The 21,826-nt window shown below is 41.0% G+C and overlaps 1 protein-coding gene across 2 annotated transcripts in view; it reads left to right on the top strand.

The window, feature by feature from the left end:
* clybl (citrate lyase beta like) overlaps positions 1 to 17,695 on the top strand; it is a 71,420-nt gene extending 53,725 nt beyond the window's left edge. For both annotated transcript variants that reach the window (XM_085384568.1, XM_085384567.1), the window contains exons 3-8: positions 3,895 to 4,083; positions 8,630 to 8,731; positions 10,089 to 10,182; positions 10,824 to 10,991; positions 14,822 to 14,946; positions 16,124 to 17,695. In XM_085384568.1, the coding sequence (XP_085240694.1) occupies positions 3,895 to 4,083; positions 8,630 to 8,731; positions 10,089 to 10,182; positions 10,824 to 10,991; positions 14,822 to 14,946; positions 16,124 to 16,219 (774 nt within the window). In that variant the 3' untranslated portion in view covers positions 16,220 to 17,695. The remainder of the gene's footprint in view (positions 1 to 3,894; positions 4,084 to 8,629; positions 8,732 to 10,088; positions 10,183 to 10,823; positions 10,992 to 14,821; positions 14,947 to 16,123) is intronic.
* The last annotated feature ends 4,131 nt before the right edge of the window (positions 17,696 to 21,826 follow it).

Raw genomic sequence — 21,826 nt, 5'->3', positions numbered from 1 at the left:
GCATTGTGACTCATGATCTTGCACTCCTTAGACATGAAACCCTATATCCACTTTCAGGCTAAAGATACAGCACTCTACTGTTTGAAGGCACAATGGAAATGATAAAAGTGGGATGAACATATAAGCTGTTCTTGTGAATGCAGGTGCACAGATGTGAGTAATTTTTTTTTAGAATGACATTGACTTTTTAATGTTGTAAATAATGCTAATTTATGAAATCTTAATGTTTTTGCTATTTACTATAACTATAACAATATTATAACAATATTGTATGAGAAAAAAATAAGTCTAGCCCAAATTATGCCCTTTAAAAAAAAGTCACATATCCTCTGTATATCCACCATAATCATGCCTCTACTGAAAAAACAATTCAAGCTGAATGAAGGGACAGACTGTGTGTACACGTATACATGTATAGACTATCCAGAGGGGGTGTTTGACATTCCCTGTTTCAAGCAACATGGCAGAAGGGCTATAAGTCCATGATCTGATGCTAAAGAGGAATTTGGTCCTGCTGTGGACTGCACATATACCAGTTTGGATGCTGTAGTCTGATTTGGTGTCTACAAGGCGGTAGCCATGCTGTGTCACATATATACAGCACTCTGTAGGATTCTGAGTGTCAGAGCTCAGGCTGTGTGTTAAGAAGCTGCCCTCGCTCTCCTGGAAGGTCAGCCTCTCTGCACTTGAAAAGCTTCTCATGTGCATCTATGCGTTCGACGGCCCTGCCTGCCTGGGTGACTGCTTGCAAGCTTGCCTGCCTGTGTGTCAGCCTCTAATGATGAGGATGATGGAGGGAATCAAAGAGGGGATGGCACTGACGTTGGGGCGAGCTCTCCATAGGACACCAGGTGATTGGGGAGGGAGCTTTGAAGCAACTTGTTGGATGGCTGTCCATTAATGTAAAATATCTTCTTTTCAAAGAGCTTTATTCAAGCTCAGAGTAGCGGAGCCCATAGGGGTCAAGGTGTCTGGCAGAATAATCTCTCTCTCACTTTAGGCGGAAAAGAAGATAAAAGTAAGGATAGTGAATAGTGACCTGGGGCCTCATTTATAAAAATGTTCTATGTTTGAACTTAGTCTCAAGATCGTGTGTTCAGATGTCTAGATCGCGTGCTTACAATCGATTCATGAAAGATGCTGAGGACTAAATAAAGGTGCTTAGACAGGCTCTGAGAATGTCATTTTCTGTTTCAGATCACAAAACAACTTAAACTGACCGCACCTGCCTTGTAGCTTCCCATTTTATAATGTTTAGTGGATAACAAAAACAGAGAGATGCTATTTTGGAAGGCAAGGCAATTATGTGCAAATAAAGTCTGTCAAATCTGCAAACTAACTTTTCACTGTCCTTCCATAACTCAAGGACAAGAAAGCCTTCGGTGTGACAAACAATTCCTGTCACCTTTCACTAACATATCTTATTGTTATGTTCATAAAAGGCAGCACAGTGGCCTTCAGTGTGGAGTTCGCATGTTCTCCCAGTGTTCGAGTGGTTCTCTCCTTCCGTGTACTCTGGCTTCCTTCCACGGTCCAAAGAAATGCACTTAGTGGGTAAATTGGCCATAGTTGTGAATGTCAGTGCAAGTGGTTGTCTATTTCTTTGTGCTAGCCTGCATCAGGCTGGCCACCTCCAGCCCTCCCACGACTCTGACAATGACTTGCCGAAGAACCACAGGCCTGAGTGTCTCTACGTAAACAGCAGAATAATCACTTTTTCAAAATTAACATTTTCTTGGTGCAAAATAACTCACTGTTATAGTGTTCTATGTTTTCCATCTTTAAGGATTCTTAAAGGATTCTTAAGTGCCGACGTAGGACAGTTTTTCCAATTTCATTGTACTACTGTACTATGTATGACTGTGCAATGACAATAAAGAGTTATCTTATCTTAAGATGAAAATTGATTGTAAGAGTTTTTTATATGAGACCCCAGCCCGTCTCCTTGACCACTTCTGCTGCCGTGGCCTTGGAAAAGAGAAGAAAAGACATCTGTCCTTTTCATGAGTGATTTCTGCTTACATAAGAAGAATTTTATACACGCGGGTCACCAGTATATCAGGTTGAGCCTTGAGAAAGATATTGGGAGCGTTCCCGTCTCTGATCTGAGGACGTTATAAGCACGCTTTTTGATCGTTTCTGGGTATCTATTTATTTAATTTGGTCAGGGATCAATGTGACTCCTGGCACATAAAACAGCCAGCAGTTCTCACGGATCAATTTTCTCTAGTCACCATGAACTACGCAGGGACAGACAGAATTTTATCCACCAAGTAGCAGGTTTATGAATAGTGAGTTATGGTTGCGTAAATCGTCTCCGTCCGTTTCAAGTTACTGCAATCGAGTTGCGGGTCTGTGTTGGCTTATGGGAGCGGCATTGAGAAAGGAGGAGAGAGCAAAATTTGAGTAAGAGTCAAAGATCACAGTGCCCTCATCATATGGTGTGACAATCCCTCTTGTCTCTTTCAGTGAGGCAAAAAGGAGACAAAGATGACACACAGCAGCTCAGCCTGTTCATGAACCCTATTAAATCCAAGGAAATCTTTGATATGTACTCTGATACCGCATTTTATTGATGCTGGGAGGGTGTTTACAATATCACATACAGTTCTGCATTCCAGGAGATCAGAGCTAGGACTGGTTTAGTCCTTGTGACCCTTGAGAAGTACCCCCTAAACTCATACAACTGAACCAAGGTTGACTCTTGTCCGCTTGAGTTTTTACAAGCGTTTGTGATATATGGGCTCAATATGTTATGTCTGTCTATATGTTCTCTTTTATGCACACACTTATTTTAGTTGTCAGTCTGCTGATTATCACCCTGTTTAGATGCACTACTATATGCTCTGCGTGATCCAGGGAGTTACATCACATGGCATCGTGCCACATTTGCCAGCATTTTTCGGTGCAATATTTGAATTACTTGAAATTTATTTCACGAGTTATCGGAACATTTTTGTGGTTCACCCAGCAATTGGCATCAGGTTGAGTGTACATTTCTTAACATTTTGTTAGTGGTAGTCTTTGAATCAGGAGAAAAATCCCAGTATGAGAATTCCCAAACACACACACATTTATACACAAGCACTCAAAGGCTCCAGCTTCTGATCTGAGCTGACAACTCCTAAGCCACCGTTTCCTCATGCTGCTTAACTCAGACCACATTTCTCCCACTGAGCCTCTCTGCTCTCCCTAGTCTGACTTCTCTCCCCATTCCATCCATCTTTCTCTCCGTTCCTGTAGCCAGCATCTGGTTTGAATATTGCAGTGCGTGCTACTGTGTTACCGATAGAAGTAGGGAGTGTAGGCTTCTCTTTGATTTTTCATCATCTCTCTTCCTGCTCAGATCCTACAATGCCTACGTTGAGAGAACAAAGCTGAGTGTGCAGCTTCTGTTCTGACAAACTGGATATAGATGCACTACAGAGGAAAAAAGAGTGCAGATCTATGTTATGTTATTTTGGTTTTGTATTTTCATGCACGTTTAATGTTTCATTTTGAGGTCATTCATTTCGTATTTGTGTGCTTTGTCGGCCGCTCATTTTGATCACACAGTTTGTGTTCATAATGCGAGGTTTATTTTCATGCTCATCTCAGTGTCCAAATTCACTTTTGTAGTTTCCTTGATGAAAACTGAACTTTTCCAATGATTTTGCAAATTTTAAGAACTTGCATTTTGTATATGTTGAATCAAAGTAGGTAGTTTTCAGCACCAGAGAGATTTTTGTCCTTTTTAAGCATTTTGTTTTAGTAGATAACTACTATAGCAATGATGAAATCTAACTGTACGTGCTTTCACCATGCAGAGTTTTTAATCTAACAATGTCACACACTTTCATTTTTTATTTTAAAACAACTATATGCTGCATATTCAAATCATGGTTTCTTTCACAGACAGAAGCCAGAGAAACTATTCCGAGGATGCTAGCAGAATTGGACCTGGGCCGTACAGAAAAGTGTGTGAGAGTGAACTCGGTGTCTAGTGGCTTGGCTGAGGCGGACCTGGAGGTAATTTTGAAGGCCAAGGTTCTCCCTCGTGCCATCATGTTGCCCAAAGTGGAGGACACACAGGAAGTGCAATGGGTGAGTGAAAAATCATCATCGTCATGTATAAATAACTGTTGTTTTTCAAAATCAAAATAAGCTCAAAGTGACAAGTTGAGTTTTTTTCTGAGCCTATAAAAAATGTATGAAAAAGTAAATAAATAAAGAAACAACAGCAAAAAAACAGCTGCACTTAAAGTTCCCATTGCATTTCTTTCTTTGAACTCTGACAGTCTTTTAAAAAGCACTGGTGATCTTGCACAAACTCATGAAGTAAGAAGAAACCTCGAGAATCTTCAAAGCAGTCATAACAAGCTTTCCCGTTTCCAAGTAAAAGAGGGAATCGATCCCTGTCAGGGACAGACAGAGTGTTTTTCTTGGCTGCTGCTCAAGAAACAGATGACATTTCTTCGGTTTAACTTCAGAAGCCTGATAACTTTCTGTAAGAGCGCAATGGTGCCTTCTGCCTCTGGTGAACTCACGGAGGACTGCTGTGAACAGTGTCCTGTTGTGTCTAAGAACTGATTTAATCAAATGTAATACCCGATAGCCAAACCAGAATGCTTCAGATTCATTACTTTCTCTTATTCTTATACACCTTTAAATATAGCATGTTGCAAATGTTTACGCATGTGCAAACTTGCAAAAAAAGCCTAACCACGACTGCACTGCCTATCAAAAACTGAAGCCAGATATTAAAAAGGTTGATTCTCTGAAAAAGGTCGCTAAACTGAATTGATAAATCTAATATGAAGCAATAGTGTTAGATGTTTTCCTGGTATTGGCCCTACCTCTGCTTTCTATAGATTAAAGGTAGGGCCAATACCAGGAAAACAAACCAAGATGGCCAAGACCAGGAAAACAGATGTAGAGAAGTCAAGCCCAAAAAGTCAGCAGACATTGACATCATTAATGCAGACCTGTATGATCAGCTCCAGTCACATGCCAGGGTAAGCAAGATTTATTCCCAGTCTACTTACTGTTTGCATCGACATCATTTGCTGGCCTTCATTTTCATAAAAAAGGCACGGTGCTCGAACTACGTCTAAATGATTTTCTTGCTGTCACTTTGCATTGAGTACCCCAAGCAAGCAATGCAAAGTGGGGGATATAGCTTTTAAAGTAACATTTTTTTGGTCTCTACTATATCAAGCTGCATGTATTCAGAACAGTTACAGTTGATTAAACAACTGCGACACGTTGTGAAGGTGTATGTCTAGTCTGCTTCTTTTTTTTTTTTCTTTTTGCCTCTGTGTTATTACATACATGCACACACGCACACATTTATGCTCATACTTGGTCTGAGGGAAGGAGCAGGAAGTTTTTAACTAGTGGCTTTAATTATAACGTCTATTTCCTGCTGCCCTTTCTTTCTTGCAAGTATAATTGCTGACAGGTGTTCACTAATTCTCTCCCCTAGCTCCTTTCTCCCTTGGCTGCTTTTATTCACTTAAGAAAGTCTTTTTTTTTTTTACTTTAAAAAAAATCCACTTGTGTTGTTATGCTGTGACTCAGCCAACTTAGAAAGCTTTAAGTTGTGGATAACTGTCTGTTTATGTTATGTGGTGGGTTTTTTTTAATATTAATAAAAAAACTTAAGTTAGCCATTTATATTGTTACTGTACCCCTTAAGAGAAAAAGCCTGTAGGTAGCTTGCTTGTTTTAAGCATTTGATTTATTTGCCAGTATGATTTTTGCATCAGTTGGTGCATATGTACCCTTAGACAAAGTGAACTTGGTGGCACTCGATGAGGACCTGAGTCTTATCTTTATCCCATCCCTCCCAACTTTTTCAGTCTCTAGCGCTTTGTACTTTTTTTGTGCGTCTGTGTGCGCATTCATGTTCCTTGTGTTGTAAACAAGTGTCTGATTTTCTCCACTCTTGTAAGGCAGTGCAGTAAATCCCCTCACTTGTTTATTTTCCTCCCTTTTTATTGATATTAGCTCAGGAACCTCCAGACTGATTTGTCGCTAAAAGATGGACTTGCTTGTTTCTCTTTGTGTGGAAATCTTTTCCTCTGTCTTTCTCCTCTCCTCCGGCCCTTGTGTGACTGACAGGCCTTATTGGGCTGTAACAGGCGTAACTCCCTCCTTTGTTTGAATACAATTCTCACAAAGATTTCGGAGCCGTGTGCATTCTTTGCCCACCACACTATTTGGTGTGCACTGGGACCAAAAGAATCGCACCCTGTCCCGCTCCTCCTCCTCTGCTCCTCCTCCTGTCCCCTCCCCTCATCCCTTTCTCCGCTTCCCCTCTGTGAAATGAACACTTCAGCTGGCCGGAAACATTTAATCTGGCCCCCTTTTGAAGAAAATTAATTGAAACTTGTCCCACTATAGCCTCCTTTCTCTAGCTCTATCTCCCCCTCCTTCTCTTTTCATGATTGGGTGGCGAAATTATCAGAGGCCTTGTTTGCAGCGTGGCTTTGAATGAAGAGAAGAGGTGTTATTTCTTCTTTTAACGTTACTTCTTTTTTCCCTTTTTGGGCGGAATAACATTTTAAACAGGACCTAGTTTTAAGAGCCATTGATAGCTAATGGTTGCTGCACCCATCTGAGTACCAGTGAACAAGGACTGTGGTACCTCTTGTATGCAGTGTAAATCAGACCCTTAAAGTGTATAATAGCTGAGGAGGAGAATACAGCAGAAGGACATAAACATGTAATCAGAAAGCCTCGGAGGCTTTTCAGCCGGCGGTACTGCGTGGAGCTGTCATTTGTTTCCCTTTGGTGGAAACCAAACAGTCCACTCAGCCTTGTTAGGGTTTGCATGGCGCAGCGTTTTGGTGGTAATCTCCGTGTGTAATATCAGATAGGTTTCCCCACAACAGGCCATATCTATCTAGTTTCCTCTGTCACAGAAATAGGTTTATCTACACCCTCTTTTCACACTCCCTCTCGGACCCCCGCACCCCTTCCTGTGTTTGTGAAGGAGGGGGGGGGGGATATTATGCTAAGCCCCCAGCGTTAGTTTTTATGTTGCCATAGCAACCTTGCTCCCACAGGGTTGTGACCTCAGATGATTACAGTACAAAGCCTATTGGGTCTTGAAAACCTCTTTGAAGATGAAAAGACTTTGATGGTTTGTATTTATGCAAATCTCTCAGATATGATTTATCCAACTGAGATTGAATGGAGAGATGATTAAAATTGCCCCTATTTTTTGAAATCCTTCAATGGAGGCCCACTCTTTCAGTTTTGAGAACAAGAGTGGTGAGTGTGAGCGTGGGGGTTATTTTGCTCTTCGTTTAGAAAAATAGTAGCACCGTACCTGAGGTTATTTATAACCGTCCTTTCTTTTTTTTCCCCCCAGTGTGTCAAAGAGGAAGAAAACGGCATGGGGGGAGGGTGGGGGGGACATGGAGGTAGACATTTCTACTCTGAGCTTTTGCACTCTCTTCTTTTTTGTCTTTTTTTTTTGTCTGGCTTTGAAAGGAAATATCTGACGGAGGGGGCTTTTGTGTGTTTCCAGATGATAGATTTAGGAATTTGGGCTACCCCACTGGCAGTCCAGGGCTAGCTGTGAACTGGTCTGTTGGAAAAAATTGGAATGCTTTGGTCTTCAAAGAATTAAACTTGGTTTTAAAGGCCTACTTAGGTGAGCTTGCATATTAGCAGGAGTCGTGCAGGATAAAGGCCTCACCAAAATGTCACATCACACTCTGATTGTTGCTCCAGTCTCCCTGTTCCCTGCCACGGAGGAGGGACGCAAAACAGAATAATGTCACAGTAAAACACACTCAAAGACATCCTAAATCTTGTTTCTTCTCCCCTTTTCCGTATTTTGTTTCTTCTTTGGTTTTGCTGTGTGTGAGTGTGTGTGCATGTGCTGGGGCGTGCGTGTGCACATTTACATGTGTGCACACTGTCTCGGGGGAGCACATTCTGTAGTTGTGCAGAGCCTCTGAAAGAAGGTAGAGCAGAAGACTTCAGACGAAGGGGGGAACCCTGGTGATAATGTAAAATATTTCATTTCACTTGCTTTTGTTGCCGCTCTCCTGTGCTTGCTCTCTGCGCTATTTGAACCCTCATAGATGTGCCTCTGAATAAGGACCGAAATGGGAACAGTGCAAGTAATAAAGGTGTCAAGATTTGTATCAAAAGTGAGTTTTTGCACATTAAGATTTTTTTTCTCTCCACCTTCTCTGTCTTATCCCACAGTGACTTTTGAAAGATGTGTCAAATCATTTACAATTGTTACTGCTGAATATTTTTTTTCCTTCCAGTTTTTAAAATCACACACACAACCACACAATCGCTCTGTGCCTCAGATTTCTCTTTCTGTTGCGTTTTCTCATTTGCTTAACTAATAGTGCGCTGATAAGTCCACTGAGGGTTGCAGCAGAGTAGATGCACAAATTATCCAAGAAATTGTAACTGGGTTTAAGATGATTATACATATGGAAATTCAATATTCCTATGGTAAGTGTTAAGACATGTATCGAATGCTCCAAATAAGCACAAATATCCTGTGTATTATCTTGTACAGGGTAGCGAGAGCAAATGAGTTTATTGCATTCGCTTCACAGAAACAGTGGGTTTTGTTAATGAGTGCACGAGCATGAAATGGTCCCCGTGTGCTTAGTTTGTTGACAGGTTTCAGCACCACTTGAAAGGATGGGCACTGACAGAACCCATTCGCCTCATCACCTTTGTGGAAACCGCTGTGGGCCTGCTCAATTTTAAGGTAAATTACAAACAACATCTCCCCCCTCCACACACAAAAAAAAAAAAGGAAAAAAAAACTGCATGCGTAAGACATTTTTCTGTTTGTCCATTGTTCACTTTAGATTAAAGACTGCATCAGTGAGCAGAGAACTCCACATGTCTAAAATAAAAGGGATTCAAAGCTTTCAGACTGTCCCCCTCAAAACGAGCCTTTTGAGGCTTTTTTTTTCTACCTCTCCGTCGCGTGTCCCTCTCTCTGACTGTCCTCTTCAGACATGCTGACATTTTTTAATTAGAACCATTTTAATATCGTCACAGTGCAAAAGTTCTTAATGATATTTCAGATAGCATCAAAGTGATTTTTTTTTTTTTGGTAATAGTACATCACGACCTTCAGCTACACGAGAAAAGAGGGCACGGTTTGGGGCATTTAGGGAGAAACCAGCTGTCATTGCTTCTTCTGATTTGTCTTTTAGTTCTTCAGCCTAATTCTGGGGCTGTGGTTGGAAGTATATGTGTTTTGGTGGCAGGGGGTGGCTCTGTGTGCTGTCTTGAGAACACCCTGTAATTTTTTTTTTTTTTTGCCCAGACTGAACCCAGGGTTACAAGCATGAAAAAAAGACTCGCTGTGGCACAGCTAGTGGTGAAATTAATTTGGAGGCCAACAAAAGCAGGAAACATGTTCATATTGTTTCACAGCCTTCGCCACAGACAATCGCATTCAAAAGGGTTTCTTTCTTTTTTAAAGTTTTACTTTCCCCTGTAATAATTGGAGCCATTAGTCTTTGCTTTTGTTGTTGTTGTTTGATTTTTTTTTTCAAATCTTTTTTGAAGAGCAATGAAATATAATTTGAAAAACTTTTTGTTTTCCTTTAGTAAAATAAAGCAGCTCCACGATGTGTTAGTGATTCGTGTTTTCTTAACACAAACTACTGTTCTGTTATATGCAAAAATGTAAACATTTAATCATTTAAATAAAAAAAAACAGGAAACATTTAAGATTACCTTACAGGTTTTAAAAACTTTACTGCTTCAGTCTTAACAAATTAAACCTTGTGTAAAATAGCAGGGAGGCTTGATATGCAACTTTTCCTTAAGAGCCGCGAGCCAGGTGTCTGTTTACATACCTGCAGGTGGCACCTTTAGTGGGCTGGTATAATAATATGAGTCATTGAGGAAAGAAAGCTTGGAGTGTAATTGGGAGAGATAAATGATGTGTGTTATTATATTACCTTTATGTTAAAGATTTCAGAAAGAGTAATTAGGATAGTTTTGTGGTGACGAGTGTAAAATTAGGAGCATTTGTTACAGTTTAGCCTGTTTTCGTCTGTTTTACTTTAACCCATCTCAATCGGGCTGGTGTTTGTTCTTTCCAGGCGGTGTGTGAGGAAATTCGCTCGCTTGGTCCTAAGGTTGGTCTGCACCATGATGGCGTGGTGTTTGGCTCTGATGACTTCTGTGCAAGCATAGGTAGCTATTTCACATTCTGACACTGCTGACCCCAAATTCTCTTATTCTCCTCCTGGATTCATGGCAGAGAAGTTCAAATTGTGTAAATGCACAAGCTTAGTTGCTAGTCTTTAAATATAATGCATGTCACATGTTCTCAATTTTGAACACACAATTGCAGAACTGCAGGAAAAGGGAAGACATTTTTTTCCAGTCGAAATAAGGGATGATTTACAGACGTGGGATACCTAAGTGATAAATGTAAATGTGCTGGAACTCAAAGATCTAATTCACTGAATCAGGTCACATGAGTAAAAAAGGACATTGTGTCTAGATGATTATTCTTTGGTTTTTGTTTCTTATCATTAAACCCAATGAGTAGGTTTGTTTTAAAGGACAGAGTTAATGGGTAATGAAGCACAGAGACCAGTGGTTAATAATCCCAATCGACTGTTTGGCAGCAAGAATCGGAAATGACAGAATAAACCTTGATTTATTTATTTTTTATTACATAAAAGGATGTGTCAGTGTACTTTATGTAATACCTGCTGCTCATCGCCCATCACAGTTTCATCTAACCTACACCTACTTACAGATCAACAGCGTCTCTTTGAGATCTTGTCTGGCAAACTGTGCATGTGTCCTTGGACTTTTTTCATAAGGTGCCACACGGACCAAGGATGCCAGAGAGCTCCTTTATGCAAGGCAGAGGGTGGTTGTGACTGCCAAAGCCTTTGGGCTACAGGCTATTGACCTGGTCTACATCGACTACAAAGATGTGGAGGGGCTGAGGCAGCAGGCCAGAGAAGGCGCTCTCATGGGCTTCACAGGTAAAGTTTCTTGTTTCTTTATCTGAAATCTGCCCTTGTTCCTTCAAGTCATGACTTGAGACATCACGTCTGTCACTGTGATTTACCTCTGATTTCTGCATTTGCTTCACATTGTTCTCATCTGTTGCTCTTACTTTATCTTCCTGAAGATAGCATGCCAACGGGCATCCCTTACTTCCTGTTGCAAGCGGCATACAGGCAGTTCAGCTTTCACTCCCTCTGCCCTCTGTTACATGTGGGGGTTTTTTTGTTTTGTTTTTTTCTCCAAATGAGAATGGGGAATGAACCAGCTGATAAATGCTTTAAAATGTTACATGAAACACTCTGGGAGGTGACAGAGCATCCTTTGGCTTTTCATTTGTTATTTATATACTTGTATTGCACACTGCAATGAAGATCTCACATTTCTTTTGTGCCTGTATGAATGGGTGTGTGTGCACTTGAGTATGTATAATTAAAAGGAGTTATTAGTGTGTGATAGTGTGTCTATAGCCAGGTCATGCTTTTTGTGTGTGCGTGTGTCTGTGTGTGTATGTGTGTGTAGCCCTGCAGACTGCCTGCAACAGACCACAGAAGGCAGGACAACCTGTTCCCACAGTGTGTTTTTGCAGGCACTGTTCTTGCAATCCTGCAAATAATTCTTTGATATTTTTGTACCATTTTTTAGATTTTAAAATCCAAAATATATGTAGCTTTTCCCCCCGTGTGGTGTAGATCCACATAAACTAAGGCAACACATGACTGAATTTCATGGATTTGTAATGGCTAGGATTTTTTATTTTTTATTTTTTGCCCCAGTTTCAGATCATTTTAGCAGAACAGCATCGGACATTAGTCGCCAATCACACTGGGAAAAGATGGAGAAAAAAGAAGCACTGGCACAAAAAGCGTAAATCCCTTTGTACACTCTTCTGAACATCTACTCGACACACACGTTACCTTGCACTTAAAATCAACAAATCAGTCTGGAGTTGAGCTTCTTTTGTTGCTTTTGATTTTTTGGTTTTGGTTGTCTCATACAGAAACCCTTCCAGGTGACCTCATTTGCCACCTCTATTCTCCGGTGCAGCATGTTTGTGTGCATTCTTTTGATTGTGTTTATCTCAGAATTACTCTATATTGCACTATAGCCAAGTGCCTTTTATTTTTATTTTTATTTTACATTTTTCTTGTTTGTTTGTTTGTTTTAATTATGCTGCTATTTTACTCAGAATGTATATTATGTTTAGTACAGGGGTTCCTCACATTAATGCCATTATTAGACGTGTAATATACTGTTTTTGTTTAGTTGTTGGACTCGGCGTGATTCCAAGCAAAAAGAGAATCAAAAGAAATCTGAAGTGTGGTTTACATGAAGCAAACGTTTTAAAAACGAATTAACAGAAACGGTCATTTGAAGAAATAAATGCTTTTGATTTGATATGGAGCAGAACTGTTTAAAGCAGTGGATTAGTGGCTTTCAAGCCATGGGCACTCTGTATAATCTTAGTTAGTAGCTATTACTGGCCCGAGTGTGCTTAAGCAATAATGCGGTGCAGCCAAAAGCTTCTACCTGTGCAGTAATTGACCTTGGCACTAACTAAGCCGCATACAGCACCCATTAGTGCTGAGCACAGAACACACTGTTCAAACCTAAACACTCGCTGCTGTTTACTGGTTAGCAGAAATTAAGCCAAACTCCTATGCAAATATATGTTGGGGAGGAATATCATCCGTTGAGTTCTTTATCAGTTCACTCTTTACTTCGTTAGCACTTTTTTTTAATGCGCTATAAATCAGGTTCCTGTTAAGGCTCAGTGATCCCTGTGAAAATGTTTGCTGCTCAGAAACAGCACTGTTCCACAAATTCTCTGCTCTTAGGGACCACATTTCACTTCCATCCCTGGGACCCTGCCCATCATTCGCTTGAGAGCACTTTGCTAAATAGCAATCCTCCAATGAGATGCCAGCACCACATGGCAGGCCGGGATTGGCTGGAGGGCATGATTGATGTATTTTAGGAGAACCAATGGGTTGTAACTGAGGGCACCTGAGTCACCCTTGTCTGCTTCTTCGCTCTGTCATTCTCCCCTTGTCCTAAACAACCACACACACCCTCACACAGACGCAAATAGACACCCTCTTTCCATATTATAAACCTGGTGGTTTTCTGTGTGGAAACATGCCCCCGTCTTCTGCCCAGAAGTAAAACAGGTGGCAGAGAAGGGTACACACACACACACACACACACACACTCGTCCTCTCTCACTTCTGATTAAACATACAGGCACAATGTTCCACTGAAAAATTATCACATAATATTTGCTTTCTACCTTTTTTTTTTATGTTGAAATGAATCAGACTAACTGTTGCAGTGGCATATGCGCAAACACATGCACACATGCACAAGCCTGCAGACATACAAGTACACATTCATACACAACTCCAGAGTGGCCTGGGGAGTCCTCGGGCTGTTTGTTCAACAGAAAATGTGCTGTCACAATCTCTGCTTCACACACTGAACCCCCATCAGCAGTCACTGGCAGTTCGCAAATACACACACACACACAAACACACAGAATGGGTTTTTGAACATATTTTGTCATATGCACACTTTCCTAAAAGGTGTCTATTTATTACAAATGGCGGTTTATGAATTATGTGGGCTCATAAGTAATTGTTCGAGCCTTTAACGATGGCGTGTTGATTGTGCGAGCGCTGCGGGTTTGTCTAGGGTTAACCAGGGTGAGTGGAGCAGGATGAAGAGAGGGTTTCTCTCTCTCGCCTCGTCTCCCCTCCTTGCCTTTCCTCCTCTCTCCTGGGCCGAATTCCTCCCCCCCTTTTTTTTTTCTTCTTTTTTTTTAGCCCGTGCAGCACGCCCGCCCGCTCAGCCACCTTGAAGGATTTGTTGTTGGCGACAGTGCTAAGCCCTAAAGTGTCGAGTTCCTGCTGGCTGCCTCAGAGCTGCCGTTCTCACCCAGACGTTTCATAACCTTAACTTATCACTACAAGTTTGATCTGCAAATGTACATGGGATTATGTCTGTGCCGTTCACCCACATTTAAGTGAGAGGAAGTGGGAGCGGGAAGGTGGGGGGATTGTGGCAGATGGAGCTGGAAAATCCATGTTGGGATTCTGTTTAAGATCAGTGTCATTGTGAAGGCAGGGTTGCTGATCATATGGCATCCTAAAATTAAATATAGAAAAATGATACGTGTCAATTCAGACATTGGATTATTAACTGTTTCACTGTGGTTATAAAATTAACACTTCATATACATTGCACTGTCTTATTTAGCCTTGTTTTTCCTTGTCAATTTCCAGTGATTTACTTACCTGTGTATGCCCACAAACTGTTCTTTCACAAACTGTTCCTTCATCAGTAAGTGTGTTTTTTTTAGATGACTTCTGTCACATAATGAAGTCTTACTAAGCATTTAGTGACATTTCTGCTTAACAGCAGGGCTGCAAGCAGAGCGGAGACACGTTTTATCTGTCATAATGCATAGCATCGTCTGGCCCCGTTCAGCTTCCTGACTATCGTCATTCTGAAACTTATACAATCCTCTCTTGCTTCTCCTCTCTCATTGCCTCTCGGCCTCAGTCCTTCCTAATTCTCAGCCTGCTTTTCTTTTTCTATCATCTTTGTGCAGCAGTTCACATGAAAATAAGCAGTTTATCTGGTTTTAGTCGTGCACGAATTGTATTACTTCTATATCAACAAGTAAAAGCATTGTTTTTAGAACACATTCTTCTTCTTCTTCTTTTTTTGGTTTCGTTTGAAGGCACTGAAACCCCGCTGTTATAATTAGCACAGTTAATTTTCTTTTTGTGTGTGTGTTTCTCCGTAGGTAAGCAGGTTATCCACCCAGGGCAGGTCCAAGCTGTGCAAGAAGAGTTCTCCCCCAGCAAGGAGAGGGTCCAGTGGGCCAAAGAGCTCATTGCTGCTTTTGACCAACATCAGAAGGAGGGAAAGGTAATGTTAACATCCTTTGAGAAAAGTAAAACTGCATTTTTTTTCAGACTTTGAAAAGTCAGTGGAGTTTCTCTGTGATGGCAGTGTTTTGGTCTAAAATGTCTTAACATTTTTTCTCGTAGCTGATAAAATGTAAGTGTGAAGGTGATCTTATTAATTTGTTATAATTCATCAGCTCCATAGATGGGTGTGTCATTTGCCTTAAATGTCAATTTTTTTTTAACCCAAAATGTGACTCTGTATATTCTTTTTGGTTATCAGTTTGTTAGTATTGGCTCTTAATCGATTTTTTTAGCAATTGTATTCAAGCTGCAGCGACAATTGAATTCCATTTTTATTCTTTTATACAGTAATATTTTTTTGTGAATCATTCAGAAGATGCACTGACTGAAAACCTTTTTTATAAATGATGTAAGAGTATTTCAAGTGATCCCTCCCCCTTAAATGGTCGTGTCCAGGACAGTAAAATATGTGTCGACTGTCTGTTGACAGGTCCGAGGTCTTTCTCTGCTCTATCACTCAGACCGATCTTTTGTGATACACAATTTTTGTGATACACACCTCTGTAGTTCCAGAGAATACGTACTGTACACCCCTGGGTGACTCTCAGAGACAACATAGGAGGGTGGAGGGGTGGGGGGAGCTGGGCCAATTAAGTGTACAATATTATTGTTCCTAATTTAGTGCATGGTTGGATCCTGTGTGCTGAGCTCTGTGGTCTATCTGCTGAGGTAATACACAATCTGCCTACACCTCTCTCACTGCCAGGGCTGCTCCTACTAAGCATCGCCCGAGGGATTCATATCTTACCCATCCCTCTGCTGTGTATGCATGTGTACGTGTCTTTCTGTGTGTGAGAGGGGAGTGCGTACGTAATGGTTTGAATGGTGAGCAGGATTTGTCCCTTTGTCTTACAATGTGACAGGTGCTTGCCTTTCATAATCTTTACCTCCAGCCACTGACAACAATTTTGACTAAAGGGTTTTTTTTCTGCAGATTTTTTGTTTTGACTAATATGTCTGCTGCTAACTGTCAGTTTAAATAACACTTGAGGGTTATATTGTACGGCAGACATTCCGAGCATTCGTCATGCAAATCAGGATCAAATGCGTTTTATTGGGCACGTCTGATCTTATGTTTCTCTCTGTGTTCTCCCTTGTGTTGCAAACCTGTTCAGGGTGCGTTCACCTTCCTCGGCAGCATGATAGACATGCCCTCGCTGAAGCAGGCTCAGAACATAATAACACTCTCTGCCGCGGTGCCAAGGAAATAACACAACTGGTGAGAAGAAATGGCAGGAACCACACGACTAATCTGGGACGTGGAGGTCAAAGGAAACTGGAAAGGCTGCTGATCTCGTGGCTAAAGTGACATTTCAAAAACTTTTCAGCCATCGTCTCATTGCTTCACAAAAATGCAGTGTGGAAACTGTGGATTTCATTTGTGATTTTTGGTTTTATTAAGGTTGATTTATGTAGCTTTTTTCCCTTTTAAAAAAAAAACAAAACTGTTGTTAATTTTGCTGCTGAGGTCCAATTCACATTGTTTTCAGCAATACCAACTCTGCAACTATCATGTGTCGACAGTATTTGCCTCTTAAAACTCACTTACAAGGACTATTGCCCTTGCAGCTTTCTTGGCATGCTCTGCAGTGTGTGTGTGTGTGTCTGTGTGTGTGTGTGTGTCTGTGTGTGTGACCATGCCTCCTCTTTCTCCTAGGTCATGATAAATGCTCTCCCATCTCCACGGTCCAGGCAGCTGGGCAAAAGGGTAAACAAACACAACAAGCCACTGTTGTGGATCTATTCATTGGGCCCCAGACTTCAAGTCAGGCCTCAGCCCCCTGCGCAGGGTCTGACTCACAAACATCAAAGTCCTGCTTGCTTTTTAAAAAAAGAAAAGAAAAGAAAAACCCAGATGGAAGCAAATAAACTCACAATTTAGCTTTTTTTTTGGTATCATTCTCCTTAGTAATGGCATGCAGCTCTTTCTGTGACAGCTGTGAGCCTGTGGTTGATTGTGTGTTGATGGAGAAGGCGTGTGGCGTCAGGCTCACCATTAACTTCGACGAAAAAAGTACACAAGCTGGTAGCAGTAGTCTTTATATGAATCATTTATCTTGAGATTAAGGTGATCCGATATTAAATTGGCATCTAAGGAACTTTAATCTTATAAACAGCGAAACATAAAGATGAACTCGTTAGCGAGCGAGGCAGAGAAGTTTGTCTCATCACAAACAGAAGCATAAAGGGGCTTTGTGAAGTGCTTGTCCGTGTCTGACTTGCACAGACAGTGAAGTGGGTGTGATGTTAGAATGAGACAGATTAGTGGCCATGTTGCTCCAGCAGACCAGGACTGGGGCTTTGTCTCTCTCTGACTGTGGATAGGAGGATAATTGGGGGGGTGTTGAATGGTTAATAGTGCCATTGGTGACCATGGTAATGAAAGGCGCCATACCTCCTCTACCCCACCTCATCCACTTTCTGTCTCTCCATCTCTCTTTCTCTATCTCTATCTCTTACTGTATGATCTATTGTGTCTGGGGCAGGGTTGGTGTCTGTGCCAGGCCAGGCCCAGACAAAAAGATCGAAGCCACTCCTGGGTCCAGCCAAAGACCCTAACAGTAAGCTGTCTCTTTGGCATTTGGCCACATAATTTTTTTTCCCCACCCCTTCAGCTTGTGTGTGTGTGTGTGTGTGTGTGTGTGTGTGTGTGTGTGTGTGTGTGTGTGTGTGTGTGTGTGTTTGTTTGTTTGTTTGTTTGTTGTCAGCCAAATTATACCCTGAATTTGGTGGAAAACACTGCTGCTGTTTGACTTCCACTAAATAAACCTCCTCCTCAAAATATTACTTAGGTAGAGTTATTTTGCGAGGCTTTGTAGGTCATTCCATTCAGAACAGATCTCGGGCATCTTTATGCTCATCCTTGTGACAAAAACTGTAGTAATTAAAAGAGATGAGTTCTTTTACCTCTGGGTTGCATTATGAGCTTTGATTATGGTGTAACTTTGTTTCAAAATCACTCAGTGGAGACTTTCATCAAACTTTGAAGTACTTTACTTTAACTTTTTAACTTTTAGGTGTTTTGTTATTGATGCATTTTTGATCTGAGTGAGAATTTTTTAAAAAGTTGCAGAAATAAAGATAAAGCAAATGAATAAAATGATTGACTGTCTAGACAGCGTCAGTCCCCACTTTATATAATGCTGAGTCTTAAATATTCCCTCCATCTGTATACTTTATCTTATGTATTCAGCAAACACACCTTGCTTTTAATGTGAAAGTATGCAGATGGATGAAATATTTAGTATACTTTAAATACATACATTGATTATTTTGATTAGTCAAGTTTTAGTTAGTTTTTTTTGTAGCATTGCCGCCATTAATAAAATAACTGTTTAGAGCGCAGTAGAATGAGAGTCCAGCAATGACAGCGCGACCAGTCTGATGAGACAAGCTGGCTTTTCCAAGTTGCTCTGTGCCAACAGGTGTCCCCACAGACAGGAAGGCAGATTTCAGAGTGAGGAAGCAGCACATGGCATCATGCAGCGACAAAGCAAAAAGGGCAGCTCGTCTGTGGCTGATCAGGAAATGATTTGGTCACTTTATGTTTTGAAAAAAAAAAAAAAAGAGCACAACACCCTCTGAAGGTTAATGAGCCACATATAATATCATGTTTACCTTCCGCCCAATGATCTTGTTATTATTGGGTATTTCTTAATCCCCCCCCCCCCCCCCCCCCCCCCCCCCCTTTCCTGGTATCTTTGCACTTACTTAGACGACTTTCCAATTCCGTAACATTTGGAAATGGGGGGCAGGCAAAGTGAACGATGTAGGTGACATCTCTGTAGATTAGAGGAATGCATCCCTGTCTGCCTGTGTAATTCTACATGACATTTCTATTATGTGTGGAACTGATAAAATCTTCCCAGCTCGCTCGACTGTTGTATTTAAATACATCTCTCCGGTATTCCCAGAGAGATTAAATTACAATTAACACGATTATAACCTCACAAAATTGTGACGGGAATCAATTAGGCTGCAAGCAGTATTTCATAGCCCGGTAATGTGTTGGTCGAGATTGCTTTCATAAATAATGAGGGACAGCGCAGGCGGAGAAAATGCATGTATGCAAAACACTGTCAGAAGAAAATTAAAACGAAATGTTTTACATATTTTTCCATTAATCTAAATGGGACCCGTGTGGCAAAGATAGTTTTATTCTAATTCCCCAGCCCGGGGATGCCCAAATAATGACTTGATGTTTTAATAGACTTGTAATGACAATATATGACAAACTAATTGCAGCAGAAGATTATTCTAAAGCAATAAAATACCTCGTTATTGCGCTTGGCGCACAGTTTGAGAAGTGTAAAGCTATTAGCAAAAACGGCTTAAAAATAAGATGTGCACAGCTGCTCAATATAGAAACATTTCGTTTACGATAATTAACTCTGTTTCAATATTTAGTAATATTGTTTTAAATAAATGAGGACATTTTCAAAGTGACTGCGATGGGCCGTGTTTCTACGAAACTGTGACGGCACTGTTACAGTCGCTTCTTAATTTTCATTATATCACTGCCCTCAGGCGCACAACCCCGCAAAAATGTTATCCCTTACCACGGACTGCTTATACAAAAAATAAATTATATATATATATTTTTAAAAGGGCTTTAAATAAAAAGAAATTACTTTCTTTTTAGGTATCATCATGGCCTTGCAGAAATACAATTTTCAGGTGTTTTTTTCTTTTCTTTTTTAAGAGTAAAAATGTGGCACGTGTATTTGAACTGCAGGTTGTGTCAAGTCACACAGAAATGCTCTACCTTTACTTTGATTTAGGGTCTTTTTTCTTTTAATATCAGCTGCTGTATTCTGAATGGTCTGCCTGCTTGGCAGCGTCCACACAATCTTCACTAACTCGTTCTTGGCGGAACCTTTTAAATTTCTCCCACTGATGGCAGGGGCATGTCCACTCTTCTTCGTCTGCTCCCCCCCCCCCCCCCCCCCCCCAATAAAACAAACAAAAACATTGCGTTTGGATGATATGAAATGAAATTCATCGCGGCCCTGTCTGTGCTGCGTGATTCATCTGGCACATGTGGACCATTACTAACTTCATTTGAGGAGACCTTTTGTCTGAGTGTCCCCATCACCGAGTGAAGTCCGAGAGGATGGGACGGCGTGGGAGGAAATCAGGAGAGATATCAAACCCCAAGTCTCCTCTCACTTTTAAATTGTGCCATAAATCTTTTCTTTTAAAAAATGCAGTGTGTCTAAAACTATTCCATAAATTATATAATTTTCATGACCTTTTTTTCTTCCCAATGCAAGCCGAATAATGACGACGCTTCATTCTCCTCACGGGTATAAATATTGTTCTAGTTTCTATCCACCTGCTAAAGACCCATCCTGACGATGATGGGCGGGATTTAACTGTATCTATTGAGCTGAAGCCCCCAAAGCCGCGCAGGCCTCTGAAGGCCCTCTTGGTTCTTTTGGATGTCCGGGGTGTGTCCGTTTAATGTCATCTGCATTTAGTGAAAGAAGATAGTGCAGTTTATTAACAGATGTCAGGCTGGTGAGATCTAACCTTTGGACGGGTTAGAGCTTGCTTTTGCCTTCAGAGCAAATTAGGAATGATGCCCTCAAAAGTTAAATTATGGTCAGATTTTATTATTTTTAAAGGTAAGCTTTTTTTTTAAAAAAGAAATCTAGGTGACTTTACCTTCCTCCAGGCTTTGTCTTGTTCGAACTTCCCCCTCGATTCACTTCTTTTTAACGGGCTCAGATCAAAGGGGCTGCCCGCCCCGACGGAGACCAGTAAAATCGGCCCGCTTTGTCTGCTGTTGCCAGGAGTAAGGACGGGTGTCCGGGAGGAGGAGAGGGAAGAGGGGTGGCATGGTAATGAGCCTCCTTATAGAGGCTCAAAAGTCTCAAAAAGTTATTTCCCCCTCCTCTCAAATGTCCATCTGTCGTCACATTTTAGTATCTCTATTTTTATTTCGTCTATTGACTTTACTGAATAATGAGTTTCAATAGCTCCTTATTTTGTAGTCGACTTCATTTCCGATGAATTACAAAAAGCAGTTTTAGAGCAAGCGTACAAACAGGAGGCTGTCGTGTGCTGTCAGAATGTATATATGTATTTCTTCATATCCCATCTGTGAGCTTAATGAGACATCACCTCCATATTTGACTATTTTACCTGAATAAACTATGAAACCGATTCTGCTTAGTTTTGAGGGGGAAAAAGCCACTCGGTTTTTGTTTGTTTTATTGCAATGTCCCTGAATGCATCAGCAAGATGGAAAGTTTACGCGATTGGGGCTGTGTGTGTGTGTGTGTGTATGGTCTTTAAAGAGGAGGGCCAGACATCAAATATCACACCTGCCTCTAAGAGTCGGTATCATCTCCAAATGTGTGATGGATTATATATTTATGACTTGACAGCGATTAAAAAAAAGTTGAAAACAAACTTATTTATAGAAAGATTTACGGCTTCCTCACAACCTTGCAACTTTTTAAAAAAAATCTTTTCTTTCTTTCTTTTTTCCTGGCAAAATATCTGCTGTGGTTGGGCACTGATGCGCACCCTGTGATCCTGCTCTCTACACGCCGTCCCTTTGTTCGGTTTACCTGAGCAATATCAATATCTGCTCATCCTCTATAAAAACGCCTTCACACTGGCTTCATTTGTCGAGTCACACATGACGGTTTGAAGCAGAACAGACAAACACAAACGCACAACAACAACAAAAATGACAGTCGGACCTGTTAAAAATGGAGCATAACTGACGAATAAGAGGCTGTAACAACTTTATCCTTCCGAGATAAAAGTTTAAAGGCGCGTTAAAAGGGTTGTGTTTCTCTGCTGCG

The sequence above is a fragment of the Rhamphochromis longiceps genome, linkage group LG16, assembly GCF_057381845.1.
Source record: "Rhamphochromis longiceps isolate RC_006_pf linkage group LG16, R_longiceps_female_GT1.1, whole genome shotgun sequence".
Lineage (NCBI taxonomy): Eukaryota > Metazoa > Chordata > Actinopteri > Cichliformes > Cichlidae > Rhamphochromis > Rhamphochromis longiceps.
Note: the sequence above shows the minus strand (reverse complement) of the source record. Positions and strands in the feature narration are given on the sequence as shown.